Below are 15,390 nucleotides of genomic sequence, written 5' to 3' on the forward strand. Positions count from 1 at the left end.
TACCAGGCAGTATTTCCTTGCGGTATCTGCAAGTACTATTCTAAACATCGAATAAAATTACATTGGCTCAATGGCGTCAGCGGCAACTTCCTTCTTCGCCGCCTCCCTTTGAAGAACATGAGGCGGGAGACGCCGTGTGGTTCCTGGAACAAATGCATTAACCAATGTGGGACCCAACAGCACCGCCGTCGAGTCTTCCGCAACAGGCGACGAGGATTCCCCTTCCTCTACCGTCTCAAGGTTCACCACCACCGTGACACTCCCTCCCTCGTGTGTGACACTGAGTACGCCGGCTGTGTCCCCCAGTGGTTGCGCTCCTGAAACTTCCACCTGTGCCACAACGGTAAGACCCGGTGCCAAGAAATGCCGCGGGTAGTGAACACGCAGAATGGATCGGTACTCTGCAGGAAGAGTGACACGGAAGCGGCAGGGGACAGTCGAGGTATTTGTGAGGGTCAAAGGTAGAGCGTAGCGGTTGCCACGTAGCAGGCGTCCAAAGGAAAGCACTAAAGGTGTCACTGCCAGCGACGGAACGAAGTGGCACTCCTGCAGCGGCATCTCCTTCTTCACCATTGCATGCATGAAGGGAACCCAACTTCGCTTCTCTTTGTTGGTCTCTGGGCTATCTGCCAGAGGGGGTTCTGCATCAGCAAAAGGTGCATGCTTACACTCAGATGCAGAAATTTCTGCTGACGCATTGCTACTGCTTTCATTCAATGTAGCCTCCTTCACCTCAGCCGCCACAAGAATCCCTGTAGAACGCCAAAAGTTATACGTTGCGTCCCGCGTCGCCCGCGTTCTGCCATGCGGCGAAGCCGCACGCTTAATGCTTGGCCCGGACACAGAGTAGGCATAAAGCGGTTGACGACGTTGCGTCTCGTCCGTGGAATTCGCCACCACCGACTCTGCTGTTTCAACAAGGGGCAGTGTCTGGATTGCCTTGGACCACATTTCTGCTGCAGACGAGGAAAGGCGATCGTGACGCAGTAGCGTTGCCACATCATCTGTCATCAAGACGGCTCCTTCTTTTGTTGAGATAAGGTGCACTGCATACACCTCATCCCCTCGTGGAGCTTCGCTTGCCTTGGGTAACTGGGACATGAGTAAGAACTGCGCAACAGAACCTGCCATTGGAGTGGTGGAGCCTCGCTCCTCCTCCGCGGCTGCATGGGATGACTCGAGGAAGAGAACGTGTTCCTGGGCCTCCCCCCCAAGCAAAGTGACCCCCGGAAACAGACGCGAGTAGGTTGGGTTGATGTCCGCCTTCAGACGCTGCAGCAGCACGTTCGAAATCCATGGAGTCGTAAAGAGCAAGACGCCATCATCCCCGTCGCGCCTACGCATGCGCGCCAGACACCGCAGGAGATCCTTGCACTGCTGGGCACCAGGAGCCCGCAACATGTCAATATTACCCTCAGCATACCGCATGTAACTGGAGAATGTCGCAGACGTTGGCCCCAACGTGGGACGACAATTGGAATCCACAGGTTTGATAGGAAAATTTAGCACGCAAAAATTGCTCTGAAGCGCCGTCTCGCCAAAATTCCCACCTGTCCCCTCATATCGCTGTAAAAACTGCGGATTCACAATCTCTGTCCCCTTAAACACGTCTTCTCGGACCTCCCCACATCGCCCAAATGGAGAAACGCAGTAATCAGTGACGTCGGAGGACGCCACTAGACCACCAAAGGCACAGTCTATGGTGAAGCAATTCCCATTAGGCATCGGTCGCACGTGCAGCCGATGACTTGTCCAGTCAAGAACTGCCTCACCACCACCTCGGTGGTGGATCACGTGAAGAGTCTGCTCTCCAACGTCCATAATTGTCTCCATGCGGTCAACAGTAAACCCCAGTCGACCGGCTTTAGGGTTGACTCGAATCTCCGGGAACCCCATGAAGTGCCACGCATATCCGTCATCGACGCCCAAGGAAGAGCAACCTGTGCGGTACATGACCTTTTCCGTCCGGCCGCCAGGGCCCAACACAACCTGGACGCCGTCTTGTCGCAACAGCACGTGCGCCCCTGTAAGCGTGTCCACCGTTGTTGCGACCAGAAGCGGCTCCAATTCCAACGTTTGACCGTCCATCTTAACTACTGAACGTGTTCCTGACGCTGCCACATACAACATGGTCCCCTCCGCGTTCACTGTCATATAGTTTCCCGATCCGTCAAGCAAAACACGGTATCCTTCTGTATCTTGAGAGTGCACCAAAACGCATCCATCAACATACACGGTGATTGCATCAATGTGGGAAACTCGGATGCTTCGTAGAATGTCTCCCACACACACATCCACCACGAGATCGACCAACGAGGAATGGAGTAGACTTCTAACGGCAGCAAAATGCAAGCACTTTTCTGAGGCAGCAAAGATCACCGTTTTCCCATCTTGGAATAAGGCTCGCGCAGTCGTCACGGGTGTTGTCTGCTCACGCTCCTTTGGAGCAGGAATCTGCGAGATGAGGGCCTCCTCCAAGGCAGCAAGCGTAGGCAGTGGGATTTTTTCTTTGGAGCTCTTTGAAGTTTTCGTCTGTTCCAGGGCATCATGTTGAGCCTTTGCCTCAAGCTTGGCCGCTTCCAGTGCCTTGGCGTACGCCGCCTGCTCCACCGCGGCGGTGTTGTCCGCAACAACCTCAAAAAAAAACCGCGCCACCTGTTCGATGGTAAGAAAACCGCGTAGATTACTTGATATGACAACTGGAACTTCTTCCGTGGCCGGCTCCTCCATCGTCATAAAACCAAAGGCCAAATCCACAGAGTCGCTCACGCTGCAGTGAACTTGGGGGGTGTTTCCCAGGATGCGCCGAACCTCAATAGTAGAACCGTCATCGGTGAACATCCACTGCGTCTCCTCCGCGATGCAGTGAGCTCCAGCCCCTGATGTCAGCAGTTCTTGCACCACACCGTCCTTTTGACAAAGGCGCCTCAAGGTGTCTTCATACGTACGACGGCGTCGCAGAGCGGCGTCAGCCACCTGTATGGCATCAACCTGTGGTGTCTCCTGAACCTTCCTCCGTCGCGGGGTCCTTTTCGTCTGCACTGATTGCCGCTTACCTCCTCCTTCCTCATCCTCATCACCATCAGCCACTTGTTCTTCCTCTTCCTCTTCCTCTTCCTCCTCCTCCTCGCTTGGTTCTTCCGCGTCACTGTCGGGTGGAGGTGGATTGTAATACAACCCCTCGCTGGCGCAAAACTTATGCCAGCTCACATAATCGGCAAAGGTTGCGGACCCACAAAAGTTATATACAGAACTCTCTGTACGAGATGACCCATCCCCACGATAAAGCACCTCCAATTCGCAGCAGCCTACACTTCTACGTGCACTTCGCCAACTGCTTGATTTACTCCTCTCCAAGGCCTGCGCAAGCGCATCCCGTTGTCCAGTGTGAATAAAACCGAGGGAGATCACCCCTGCCACCATTTGTCTTGCTTGTTCCACCTCAATACCAAACGACTGAGACATAAGAGAGACGGCAATCTCCCTTACGCTTACTGAGGTGTTGTCAACGTTGCCATCAATGCTTGGGGACACAATGGCGTTGGAATCCCTCGCTTGTGACGAGGACACTGAGCCCGATCTCGTATCTGTGGAAGGCATATCCTTTGGAGAGCAGGGAACCGTGGGTCCCTTTTCCGCAGGCTCTGAGAAAAATTTCTGGTGCGTGTCCTCGACACCCTGCGTCGCGACATCAAAGACATACTTCACAAAATCGTTCGATTCTTTCCGGTCTTTTAACATTTGCTGCCTTTCACGCTTCACCAGATTTGGAAACGGCTCCAGGAGTTCGGGATTTGTCATGGCAAGGGTTGCTGAAATCTGCGCGGTGCATGCGGCGATAAAGGCCTGCTTATTGAAGTAAGCCTGCTTCCAAGCTGAAAGAATGTTGTCATACACAGAGCGATGCGCAACCACACCTTTCATATTTCTGGGCTCAGCGTCAAAAACGGGAATGGGTTCAACGTTAGCGGAGGGCAGCACTGCTATGGGGGCGGCACCCTTCTTTCTGGCCACAGACCTTTTCCTCCCCCGCTCCTCCATCGCCGCGGGCGACGCCTCAAGTGTTTGCGGGTAACGCAACGGAATATATGTAGGAACATCCACCCGCACCCGCTGCTCTTTCCATTCGCAGAACCCAATGTACCTTTCCTCAAGCATAACAACGGCATCCACCACCGCGCTAAAGACAGCCCCTTCTGTGCCCTTCAATCGGTAAACCAAGGCGGGTGGCGTATCCCCCACAAGGTTCGGCGTCGCAGCTGCAGTGGCTGTGTTATTACTGGCGGCGGTCGGCACCACCTCCGTGGGAACCTCATATGTGTGAATGCAAATGCTCCTTAAATAAGGCAAAGGATTCTTCACCACCTGCAAGTGTTGCTGTAATTCAGCCGCCAGCGTCAGCTGGTTCTTTTCTTCAGTCTGTGCATTCCTTTCCTTGGTCACAGGCCTCTTTGTCTCCTTCTTCTCCTTCCCCTTGGGCAACTCTAAAAACTGTGGCGGTTTCTCAGCGGCCACAGACCCGCTGAGCGCCACGCGACTCGACAACGAAAGCACCGCATGAAGCGAAAGGCCACTGTTGTACATCTCCGTCACCTCCTCCATATTGGCCGGGTACGTCGGAAGAAACACGTATAGTCGTTCGCGGGCATCGCCCTCTTCGCTTAAAGTGCCTTCAACAGCGGCCTCCTCCATCTCTTTTTTAGCCGCTTCCGCCGCCTCTGCCTCCGTGAGTCCGTCCTCCACGTAGAGAGACACCAGCGCCGCGTACTCCGCCTCGCGTGCCCGCTCCACCTCACGCCGTTTTAGCTCACGATCGACCGCGATGCGCACGTAGTCTTCATGCAACTGCGCCACGCCGCCTTTTACGTTGTCGACCTGCTTGCCTCGCCGGTCAGCGTTTCTTCCTCGCGGCTGCGGCGCCGCGGCAGTGTTGGTCTTGCGATTCAACACGTAGAAACCTTTTGCAAAGGCAGGGTCCCGCGTCATGGCCTCCGTAAGCTTGGGGATACACACATTATTCCCGGTTTCCACAGAAAGGGTGAATACGAGCGGGTTGAAGCGCCTGAGGGCCTCCTCTTGCAGCTCCGCCTCGACGGCGGCCGGGGCCGTCGCTCCACTCGTCATGCGTGCAAGAAAAACGATTCAAACTGTAGCCAGCCACAGCAACCACCCGAGGCGCGCTCGCTTCATTAAATACGGTGCAATGAGTAGGTGTGTGAGGGTGAGAAAAAAAGAGGTGAGTGCGTCAGAAGGGAAGAAGCGAAAACGGTGCAGAATGCCAAGAGGCTGGGCAGCGTGGTATTGTGCATAAGTAAAGGCACAATAACATGCTCCCAGTGGAGAGAACCCGAGAGAGGGGGGCTTAAGCAATGAATAGCGAAGAGCGTGTGTGTGTGTGTGTGTGTGCGTGTACATAGATACAGATATAAAGATATCTAACACAAATGCAAGCAACAAAAACAAAAAAAACAGACACCTGACGTTGACGCCTTGGTCAGAAAAGATATTATTTTGACGTGCATTGCGATGGTAAAGCTTCAAGGCCCGTCCGTGGGGCGCACAGAGATCATTGAACGAAGCTGCGACATGAACGGAGTCCAAATGGCTTCGCCGTCCAGGGGGGGAGAGGTCGCCAGTACCCAAGCAGCGAGCGGGACAACAATCAATGCCGCACTCGTCTGCCGTGTAAAAATGAGTGCAACCAGACCCATTGCAATAGGCATCGTTGCTACGCGCGTTGCATCCTCACGATTGCCTAGCATTGTATGAACAGAGACAAGAAGGATACGAGACCACTGTTTCAAGGTCTGTTTGACGTGACGATGCAGTGTAATTGCAAACCCCTTCTCGGAGGCCTTGAAATCGCCCTCAGCCGCCGAAGAAAACATCAGCTCCAACACAGCGGCGGGAAGATCCGTCAAGAGCAGTGTCATGCACAAGTACAATACAAGACCGTTATTAGTTACCCAAGGGCTGGTCCACGCACCCAAAAAAAGGAACGTGGCACAAATATGAATCATCCACGGGTTCCTTTCGCCATATCGTTTTACCACAAAAGGCGCCAAAAAGACTTGAACAGCAATAAGCACTGCCATGTGCAGTCCAATATAGACATAGTCCAAGTGAAAGAAGTTCCGGTCTATGAAAGGATACATACACTGGATCATAGATCCATAACTGGCGCTGAGGGCGCTAGGCGCAAAGGCCGGAATCCAGTGAGAGCTCTGTTTCATCAGCCAATTTTTATACGCTTTCACCGTCGGAACCGCGTTACCGGCCTTTGACCTAAATGTACACGTAAAGGAGAGAAACATGAGCGCCAAGGCAGTTGCAAACTCCATGACAGCCAGGATGTCAGTTGCAGCAGCCACATCCGCAACGTAGTCCCCAAGGGCTCCACCAAAAACCATTGCCGCGATAAGACTGACACGAGAAAGTTTCCTTGCGTCACATCCTTTTGATGCATCGGGAAGTTCATGAATGGCAAGAGCGGCGAACAAGGAAGTGTGACGAAAGAGACCGTTCATCAGACGTGCAAGCAAATACAAAAACAAGGAGTGTTCACGAAGCGCATTTGCAGTGACGAGGATACTGATCGCCGTGGCGAGTAGTGTTGCCGCGTATGCAGTAATCCCGTTGAAGCGCCGTGCAAAGCGATCGGCAATGAGTGAACTCCACAACTGTGGGAAGAAGAAAAGCGCTTGAGCCATGGCCAAGGACCAGAGAGACAGCGGAACAGCTGCACTGTGAAGTGTTACAATGGGAAGCGCGGAGGCATTGGCAAGGGTATCAATGCACGTCGCAAGGTTGAGCACAACGCCCATGTGACTCCGCCATGCCCCTCCATTCCCTGGGGAATTCTTTTGCCTGTTCCTTTTGAGTGGGCGCCGTCGCGACGTTGGAGACTGCGTTCTCTGTACAGGGCCATTAACCATTGCTGTGTATACAGGTTGGTATATACAGCTGTATAGAATATAATATGCCGTATACCTCTAATGCGAACACAATATCCGATTCCCCTCTGCACACACCCGGTCCTTCTCGGTACGCTCCTCGCTTCCTATATCACTCAATCTATCCTTTCCTTTTCAGTTGCTGGGATTCTTGTGGAAAAAAACGTCCGCAGAAATATATATATATATAATAATAATAATAATAATAATAATGCCAGCCTGCGGGAGCAAAAAAAAAAAGGTACGAGAATTTTACACCACTCCCCATCATTAATGCGACAGAAAGCACAGCGCACATGCGTCACCCGCGAACCCCACAGTAGGTATCTACTCGACTTATACATCTGGGGATAAACAGAAACACATGGCCATTCGAAGTGGCACACTCGCAGAAGCGGACAGAAAGAAAGAGAGAAGAAAAAAAAACAGTAGAGTCAGTTGCCTAACACTTTCGTTCGAGCTGGCTCAGTGCCTCTGCGACGGACGAGGTAAGTGGCTGGTAATCGTCGGCTTCTCGAGCAATGAACAGCAGTCGATCTTTCGCCCCCAGGAGCTGACGCCTCCCCGCTGGGTGTTCCGCGACGTTCACAACGGTCTTGAGCACATTAACCAAGACATCGCGCTCCTCTTCCTGCATGAGAAGCTCCAGGAGGATCGTAGCAACATTTTCGTCCACAGCCTGCTGTTTGCCGGGTTCGTAAATGGTGAGCTGCGCCACCGCCCCGGTGACGGCCGTGCGCACCCTCAGATTATCATGCAACATGTAGGGCTGCAACGCTACCAGGGTGTTGTGGTTCACCGCAGCCTTTTTGCCCAAACGATACACGGCGGCTTGAATCACCACCTCCGCAGCCTCGGCCACAACGAACGGGTCACTTCGCTTCAAGGCCTCCGTCACCTCCTCCATTCCGCCTGCTCGTATAAACTGAATAAAGGCCTCCTTGACGGCAAAAATGGTCACGAGGGCCGAGCACGCCGTTGCAGCCACTCTGTCCTCCTCATGACGCAGCAGCGCGATGCAACGCTCGATAAAGCCGTACTTTACAAGACGTAGCGTCGCCTCGTACGCATTGTATGCGGCACGACACGCGATGGTCACGCGCAGTACAAGTATGACAACCTCCCTTGAAGGATCATCTAATGCTTTTAGCAGTTCAGAAAGCGCCGCCTTCTCGTCATCCATCGCAAGAAACATGTCTAGACCGTTTGTCTCTCGCAGCAAAAACGCGAGGGCCTCTGCCGCTTTGCACCGCATTTCCTCGGACTCATCGTGGTGAAGCGTAGAAAGTACCACATCAAGAAACCCATACCGGAGACTACGAACCACATTCTCCCGCTGCAGCACGTACAGCTCAAGGAGGTGGTTCATCGCTTGACGACGCTTGTCGACGCTTTCGTCCAGCATCCAGAGACGCACCTTTTCATATTCCAGTTCCCCAAAGGGTCTCGTAAAGATGTCCGGATCCAACGACCGTGGGTAGCGCTTCATCTCGTGCATCATGATGCACCGCTGATTGCGCTCACAACGCGACTCACCACAGGCGCCCTCCGAGGAGGGCGATTCCCCTTGCAGCCGACGGATGACAGACCACATGCGGCGCAAGACACCACGACGCTACACAACTTCAATAATTCTGAAAAGTACGGAACAAAGAGTCACAAACAAAGAAGTAAACAAAAATAAACAAACGAACAAACGGGGGGGGGGTGAGAGAGGAAGCAAAGTACTCCGCTGCACATAGACGCAGAGACATACACACATAGCCAGAGTCCCAAGAAGCAAAAAAAAAAAAAGTTCGAGAAAACGAGAGTGCGCAAGGCGACAACAACGCCAATAAGTAGAGGAACAAGTAAATGAAAAAAAAAGCAAACAGGGAGATCAAGCTGCAACTTGTATGAGGACTCTCGACCTTTTCGGTGGGTGTTGGTTGGTTTAGTGGCCTAATTATTCATAACATTTACTTCCTCTTCGCCTGCATGCAAAGCGAGAAAGTCCACAAAGGCGTCCTCCACAGCAAAAAGCGTGGAAAGTTTGTTATCGGTAAAAAAGTATTCCTGCCCACCCGATTGGCAAGCGTAAAGAGCCCCGGTCGATCGCCGGCCTTGTCCACCCCCAAACGCTGTACGGCCCAATACGGCGCGTGTAATGGGAAGTTCGGCAAACACAAAAGAGGTGGCCAGCGCGTCGTCGTCGTAACGTTGGGGTGGGCAAAAGGGACGTCCGAGCAGCGACTGCACGTGTGATATCCCGTTTTCAAAGGACGGCTCCAAGTTGATTGTGTCGGAGGCCGAAATGCCGCTGCGTGAACCAAGCAGCGCTGGCGTCCCGGTGGTTAGATCGTGGAAAACGCAAAAGGCCTCATCCTCGCGTGAGTCACCATCCGGGCAGCGCTGCGGCGCCTCACACTCTGCCACGACCGAGGCGAGCATCATCATCTCATGCTCCCGCTCCGCCAGTTCCCGTAGGCATACACCCTCCAGCTCGCCCCAGACCTCGTCGGCCTCCTTCACTGCAGGAACGGAGGAATTGCTTCCGTTGCCAATGAGCATCACCAACGTCACATCTCCCACCGTCACAGAAGCTGAGCGGTAGAATAGGCCGGTTACATCCACGTCCTCCCTCTCGTGTTGCGTAAAACGAACCACGTGTGCTGGAAGATACCGCCAAGCGAGGCGCAGAGATGACCCGCGAGAATTAGAGAAAACCACCCTACTCCACAGGCGTGGAGGGATTCCGCCGTCCTCGCTGCCGCCAAACGCGCCGTCAGCCAAAGAAATAGAGTAAGGAGGCTGGAGATCCGCGTCCGCGGCGAGGGCGTCCAGGCGCGCCTCTGCGCTTAGCAGTGCGGTTAGATAGGGGTGGAAGTCTGTGAGTAGCACCTGGGCGCCCAACAGAATCACCGCCGCAAAGCCGCCCCCAAGTGTTCGCGTGGCCGCAATGGCCTTCTCGAAGCTCCAGCGCAGATCCAACGCTAGTGCAAAAGTCCGCCGCGACAAGGAAGCGGTGTGTATGAAAGGGTACATAAAGTGCGGCTCACCTGAGACACCTCCACGTTCGTTCCGCTCGTATCGACTCTTATCAGCTCCCGGCAAAGACAACAGCTCCCAATCAGGCCGTAGCGACGAACCATAGCTCGTGGTTTGGGGGCGAAAGAAAAGCTCACTTGTCATGTGAAAAAGCTGGGTACCGATAGATCGGCACCATCGTCGGAACGCATCTGGCGACTGACCAAAGACGGCGCCGAAATCCACGCGAGGTCCTTCTCGCAGTTCAATCACATCAAGCATACATTGCAGCGCCAACCTAATACGCGCATCTGGCACATCTTCAGGAAACCCAAATAAGACTGTCGTTGGGCAATCGCACCTGCCCAATTTCTTCTCGCCTGGGTTTACCGTCATGAGAGGCGTGTTGTTCAGTGCTAGCAGGACCAACGCCACCTTCACCCCGTCGAGGCAAACAATGCAGCAGTCACTGCCCCATGCATCATGCACTTTACAATCAGCAATGCAAAACGATGTTACAAACTGCATGAGAGGTCCGAGAAATCCACGACGGAGGGACTCTGGAAATGGGCTAAAGGGGGAGTCTAGGGAGTCCTTCGCGTCAGAAACATCGGGCGGTGGGCCAAACACCCAGCGTGAGTGGCTGAGGTAGATAAGCTCATTGCCTCCTTCAACGCAGGATTGATGGCAAAAAATGCATACAAATCGCGAAAGTGTCTCCCGAAGAGGGAGTGAGCAGAGATCCGAAGTACAAGCAGGTCTGTAGCAACAACGCACGGCTTCAAATTTTCCCAAGCTGCGGCAGCTTAAGTCCGCAGGACGCAAAATGCCCAGTTCCACAAGTGGAACGGCGTACCTTTGAAGGGCCTCCTGGCGATCGCAGTGGAAAAAAAAGCAAAGTGAGCTGAGAATGTAGTCTCCCGCAACAGAACCCCCTGCATCTACGTGATACCGCATGTGCTCGTGAAATATACAAAGCAATTCCAACAATGTCACCTGCGGGGGAGGAAATCGCCAAGTAGTGCCACAGCAAACAACAAGAGATTCTCGTAGCAGCTCCAAGTCTCTTACACATCCAGCTTTCTCAACGGCCTCGAGGTGTTTAAGCGCATGCCGTACCGAAACGTTTTTTGCAACCACGTGCATGGGGTGAGAAAACTGAGGAAGCTGTGTTGGAACAGCACTGCCGCGTGCCCCACCCTGCAACGTCGTGGCTGTGGCGTGCCCACTCGTCCATCCCGCCCCCGCCTGTGGCGCATTGACGTACAACATGTGCCGCCGAAGAATTTTGTTGGCCTCCGCTGCCGTACGCATTGCCGCAAGAACAGGGGCGCACAGGTGACGAGGAGATTATGCTGTACGAAGGAGCAGGCACGCAGACCCTCCTAGGGAGGAGGGAGGAGGGACAGCGGCAAAGGCGTCACACAGAACGAAAAAAAAAAGGTCAAGAATGACCTTAACACGCAGCAAGAACAACATCAACGAAAAAAAAAAGAATACACAACAGCATCTAACAAGCCAGCCTCATGAAAGCTCCATCCCCATTCCCAAGCAGCGCGGCACGAAAAAGCACACAGAGCACGGCACTCCCCCAGGGGCGCTAGAGGCGGGATTTATAGTCGTTCCCTGTGCGCATGAGCGTTTGCTGTACGGTGCTCATCCAAAGCGTCCCGTCCGGTCCATATATGCGGCCTTCACTGAGACCTCGGCCTTGCGCTGCCCAAGGACTGAAGACCTCGTACAAAAACCATTCTTCAACACGAATACGGTCCGGATGGTGAAAATAAATGGTATGATCCAGACTGACAAACTGCCGAAGACCGCTGTTTGGAAACGTGTGCGGAAACAGTGATGCAATGGCCACAGCAAAGTCAGAGAGCCAGCAAGCCACAATTATGTGTAGGCGTCTCTCTGGAATGTCAGTGTCCTTCTGCAGTAATGCCCACCCTTCCGGTTCCACTCGCAGCCACCAATCCCACGGCTCGGTGCCATGAATGGTAGTTAAATTCATGAGGTTTGCGTAACCCACAGAAGCCACTTCCGCCTCTCGACAAACAGCCTCACGCACCTGCTTGGGTAACGCTAAGCAACGCCCATCTTTTAGGCGAGAATAAGGGGCACCCTCTGCAGGTGCAGGCTTGGTGAGGCGCCGTGGCTGACATATTTGATGCTCAAAGCAACCGCGCTCTCGACGATGAAAAGAAACGAGGGCAGAGAGAATATTTCGCTCCTCTTGTTCCGCCAACACCATTCGCGAGCAAAAAGAGCGGCTATTATGCAGCGATTTCACAGTATACACCACTGGCGATCCACAGTCACTTTTCCCCGCCGATAAAAATTTCAGTTGAAGGCTGATGATCTCCATCGTGGGGTCGTCCACCGTGCGATACGCGGCCTCGGCAGAGTGCGCCACCAACTGCCCGCCGTACGCCACCTTAGAGGCAGAGGGTGTCCACAGAGACACACTGCGGAAAGCGCCTTCGCCAACACGCTCCAATTGGAGGGCACAGGCGGCCAAGTATTTAAAACCCCCAATAACATCCTGCAGAGACATGAAAGAGAGGGGACGTAAGGCGGGCGCCTGCAACTTGGAAAACAAAGAGGCGGAAGAAGAAGCGAAGCCTCATGTGATGAGAAGGCAGGGCGAGAAAGGGTTTTTGCATTCTCATTTCAGTCAACCCCGTCCCTCTTGGTCTCCAGAACAGATAACTATGACTGGAACAAAAACTAAAAGCAGAGTACAAAAAAAAAGAGGCATGTTCCTTTTTTTTTTTTGTATGCTTCTTCTTGTTAATAGTTGTTGATTTTGCCTCACTTACAGCTCGGCATGCGTTTGCTGCCACAACCGCTTAAGCGCTTCGTGACGTTCCCCGGCGAGGAGGCTTCGCTGCATCGAGACGGTCTCGTCATATGTCAAGAAGAAGTTTGGCGGGACGTCGTGCAGCATACGCTGGATTTCCGCCTCGCAGAGCGATCCCTCAAACGTCTGGCGCACAATCGTCTCGACAGGAACTCGACTGTGTCGGTGCTTCTCGCCAACGGCACGTGCCACATCTTCGTACGACTCCGCAGCCGTTTCCTCTTCGTCTACGCTCCGCTCAGACGTATTCGGAGAGGCGTGGCACCCTGCCCGCCCGCCTGCTGCCGCCTCAGACAGCCCCTCAGGTGCTGTCGTCATCCCACGCGCCTGCCCCTCCACCGGCCGCACGGCCTCCTGCTGCCTCGTGGCAGAAGCAGCGTCTCCCGCGGCCTCGCGTCGGGCCCTTTCGGCGACGCACAACGCGTGACGGCCGCGAATGGCCGCACCCCCGTCGGGGAGGCGACTCAAAAGGGTTGGGTGGCTCAACAGCCTCTCGCAGCGTTGAACGCGCACGAGCAGCGCAGCAGGTGACAGCTTCGCCACATCCTCGTCGGCGTCCATCACCGTCCTTCCAAAACTCGAGAGAAACTAAAGAAGCAGAGACGGGGCATCGGTCACGACAACCAACATTCGTAAGAAGAAGGGGCAGGCGCGTCGCACTGGGCGCCAAAATGCATAGAAAGAAAAATAAAAGGAGAAAAAAAGAGGGGGCAACGCGAAGAAGAGCACAAAGCACACGGTGGCTGTGCCCTCCCCCCTAGAAGAGCACCTTGTCCCGCCCCTACGCCTCCAAGTCGTGTGGCCGAAAAGGGAAGAGCTTTCGGGTGTTGCTGTAAATAGTGGCAGCCAGGCTCTCCAGGGACGCCACCTCGCCGCGATGGAGCCCGTAGAGCACCTCCAACACCTGCAGCAGGTGACACGGTTCACACCTCGATTTGACAACCGCCCCCTCCTGAAACTTTTCCCTGCGACACGCGGGGTAGTAGGGGCTTAGCAATGCTTCCGAGACCCCGCCGCACTTTGCCACCTCCTGCAAAACTTTGTGGGAGGCGTGTGTGCTGCGTATCTCGCACCATGGCCCGTCGGTTTCGATCATGAGTCGATCCAGTGGAATGGCCTTCGCAACAGCAAGATTATCCTCCCCCTTTAAGCTGCAGCCATTCACGCCGATAAAAAGTCCAAGTTCAAGCAGCCGTTCCAGATCCTCCTTGGATCCGGTGAAGCTGTGCACAACCCCGCCCTTAAAGCGCTGACGATGCTGCGCGAGCACCTTGAGGAAATCCCCCCCAGTATTGCGGTCGTGCAGAAAGAGCGGCAGCTGAAATTCCTCAGCCAACCCCAACTGCTTCACAAAGTAAGGCATCTGAACCGACTTCTCACAAAAAAAAGCCGATCATAGTCTAGCCCCAATTCGCCAATAGCTGCAACGCACCCACCCTCACGCTGCACCGTGTGCTCCGCCACCAACGCGCGCAGCTCCTCGTAGTACCTATCAGGGTCCTTTGCAAATTCGCCACACCTGGTCGGATGGCAGCCAACGGTACAGTAACACTGCAGCGACTTGGAGCTGTACTTGCCACAGAGTTTTATGGCCTCGCGACTTTCCTTCAAGGAGCCGGCGGTAATCAGGAGAGAGCGCACGCCAACGGCGACCGCGCGTGCAAGCACCGCGTCAATGTCGGCGGGGTGCTTCTTTTGGCCGTGGTACACACCGTGGTACATGGCGTCCGTCAGATTTATGCCAATGTCAATCATTGGCAGACGTGAGGAAGGAGGGAGCGACATAATACAACAGTGCAGCAGCAGAAGCTTCCCATGAACCGAAAAAAAAAGACACAATGAGGCAAGAGGCCCGCTACAAAAAAAAAGGGGGGGAGGGGGAGACAGCAGAGCGCCACGGTAGGTAAAACACCAAATGCCCCAGCGAACACACAAACAGCATCCACACGCTCCCAGTCATAGGAAATACAGAACAAAAAAAAAACAATAATTGCACGCCGCCAAAACACACGTCACGAAATACCACAGAGAACCGCACAAACGCAAAACAATTCACGGAAGAAAGTTTTAAAAAAATGCAACAACAAACCTACATACAAAGTTAAGAACACAATGAAGAAAAATTATCCAGTTCACACTACAAACTCCGGCCCTTCCTCCCGCAGGGACATTCATCACGTCAGCACCAGGGACAGCAGACACACTTATCCGCCTCCGTCGCTCGCTGCGCCTCCTCCTCGCGCGCACGCTCAGCCTCCTCGCTGATGCGCAGGAACACCTGCTCGATCGACGTCTGCGACACGTGGTAGTCCGTCAACCCAAGCGAACGAAAGTGATTCTCAAGCAGATCAAACGCCACTGAGAGCCTCGTGTCTCTTGGCAGAGAATAAATCATGCGATCCGCGCGATGCTCCACCAACAGTGATCCATGGAAGTATTCTTCAAAAAACAGCTCAACCGCCGCAACTGTCGCCGCGTCGCGGCGACCAAGGCGCAACTTGAGCAGAGAAACCTGATTCAAGGCACAGAATCCGGCTGCCTCACAAGACACGCCGCGATGACGGAAAACCA

The 15,390-nt window shown here is 54.0% G+C and overlaps 8 protein-coding genes across 8 annotated transcripts, besides 5 other annotated features; all 8 read right to left on the reverse strand.

Moving 5' to 3' along the window:
- Nucleotides 1–57: 57 nt before the first annotated feature.
- Tco025E_05996 (uncharacterized protein) lies at nt 58–5,124 on the reverse strand (the record flags this gene model as incomplete). Its single annotated transcript, XM_029372885.1, has 1 exon — nt 58–5,124. The coding sequence occupies one exon, from the start codon at nt 5,122–5,124 to the stop codon at nt 58–60; it is 5,067 nt and encodes a 1,688-aa protein (XP_029226994.1).
- Nucleotides 5,125–5,385: 261 nt separating this feature from the next.
- Nucleotides 5,386–5,411: a microsatellite.
- A 126-nt stretch (nt 5,412–5,537) lies between these two features.
- Tco025E_05997 (putative retrotransposon hot spot (RHS) protein) lies at nt 5,538–6,824 on the reverse strand (the record flags this gene model as incomplete). Its single annotated transcript, XM_029372886.1, has 1 exon — nt 5,538–6,824. The coding sequence occupies one exon, from the start codon at nt 6,822–6,824 to the stop codon at nt 5,538–5,540; it is 1,287 nt and encodes a 428-aa protein (XP_029226995.1).
- A 316-nt stretch (nt 6,825–7,140) lies between these two features.
- Nucleotides 7,141–7,166: a microsatellite.
- A 184-nt stretch (nt 7,167–7,350) lies between these two features.
- Nucleotides 7,351–7,377: a sequence feature (A-rich).
- Nucleotides 7,378–7,395: 18 nt separating this feature from the next.
- Tco025E_05998 (uncharacterized protein) lies at nt 7,396–8,547 on the reverse strand (the record flags this gene model as incomplete). Its single annotated transcript, XM_029372887.1, has 1 exon — nt 7,396–8,547. One exon carries the CDS (start codon nt 8,545–8,547, stop codon nt 7,396–7,398), a length of 1,152 nt encoding a protein of 383 aa, XP_029226996.1.
- Nucleotides 8,548–8,611: 64 nt separating this feature from the next.
- Nucleotides 8,612–8,651: a microsatellite.
- Nucleotides 8,652–8,894: 243 nt separating this feature from the next.
- Tco025E_05999 (putative protein kinase) lies at nt 8,895–11,273 on the reverse strand (the record flags this gene model as incomplete). The annotated part of the gene is made up of 1 exon (XM_029372888.1): nt 8,895–11,273. One exon carries the CDS (start codon nt 11,271–11,273, stop codon nt 8,895–8,897), a length of 2,379 nt encoding a protein of 792 aa, XP_029226997.1.
- Nucleotides 11,274–11,423: 150 nt separating this feature from the next.
- Nucleotides 11,424–11,476: a microsatellite.
- An 83-nt stretch (nt 11,477–11,559) lies between these two features.
- Nucleotides 11,560–12,513, reverse strand: Tco025E_06000 (putative acyl-CoA thioesterase; the record flags this gene model as incomplete). The annotated part of the gene is made up of 1 exon (XM_029372889.1): nt 11,560–12,513. The coding sequence occupies one exon, from the start codon at nt 12,511–12,513 to the stop codon at nt 11,560–11,562; it is 954 nt and encodes a 317-aa protein (XP_029226998.1).
- Nucleotides 12,514–12,774: 261 nt separating this feature from the next.
- On the reverse strand, nt 12,775–13,380 carry Tco025E_06001 (putative protein kinase; the record flags this gene model as incomplete). The annotated part of the gene is made up of 1 exon (XM_029372890.1): nt 12,775–13,380. One exon carries the CDS (start codon nt 13,378–13,380, stop codon nt 12,775–12,777), a length of 606 nt encoding a protein of 201 aa, XP_029226999.1.
- Nucleotides 13,381–13,600: 220 nt separating this feature from the next.
- Nucleotides 13,601–14,182, reverse strand: Tco025E_06002 (tatD related deoxyribonuclease; the record flags this gene model as incomplete). The annotated part of the gene is made up of 1 exon (XM_029372891.1): nt 13,601–14,182. The coding sequence occupies one exon, from the start codon at nt 14,180–14,182 to the stop codon at nt 13,601–13,603; it is 582 nt and encodes a 193-aa protein (XP_029227000.1).
- Nucleotides 14,183–14,998: 816 nt separating this feature from the next.
- Tco025E_06003 (ATP-binding cassette protein subfamily A, member 2) lies at nt 14,999–15,390 on the reverse strand (the record flags this gene model as incomplete). Its single annotated transcript, XM_029372892.1, has 1 exon — nt 14,999–15,390. A coding segment is annotated over one exon (392 nt), but the record flags the coding sequence as incomplete, so codon positions are not given.

The sequence above is a fragment of the Trypanosoma conorhini genome (genome assembly GCF_003719485.1).
Source record: "Trypanosoma conorhini strain 025E chromosome Unknown Tco_14.4_contig_00380, whole genome shotgun sequence".
NCBI lineage: Eukaryota > Euglenozoa > Kinetoplastea > Trypanosomatida > Trypanosomatidae > Trypanosoma > Trypanosoma conorhini.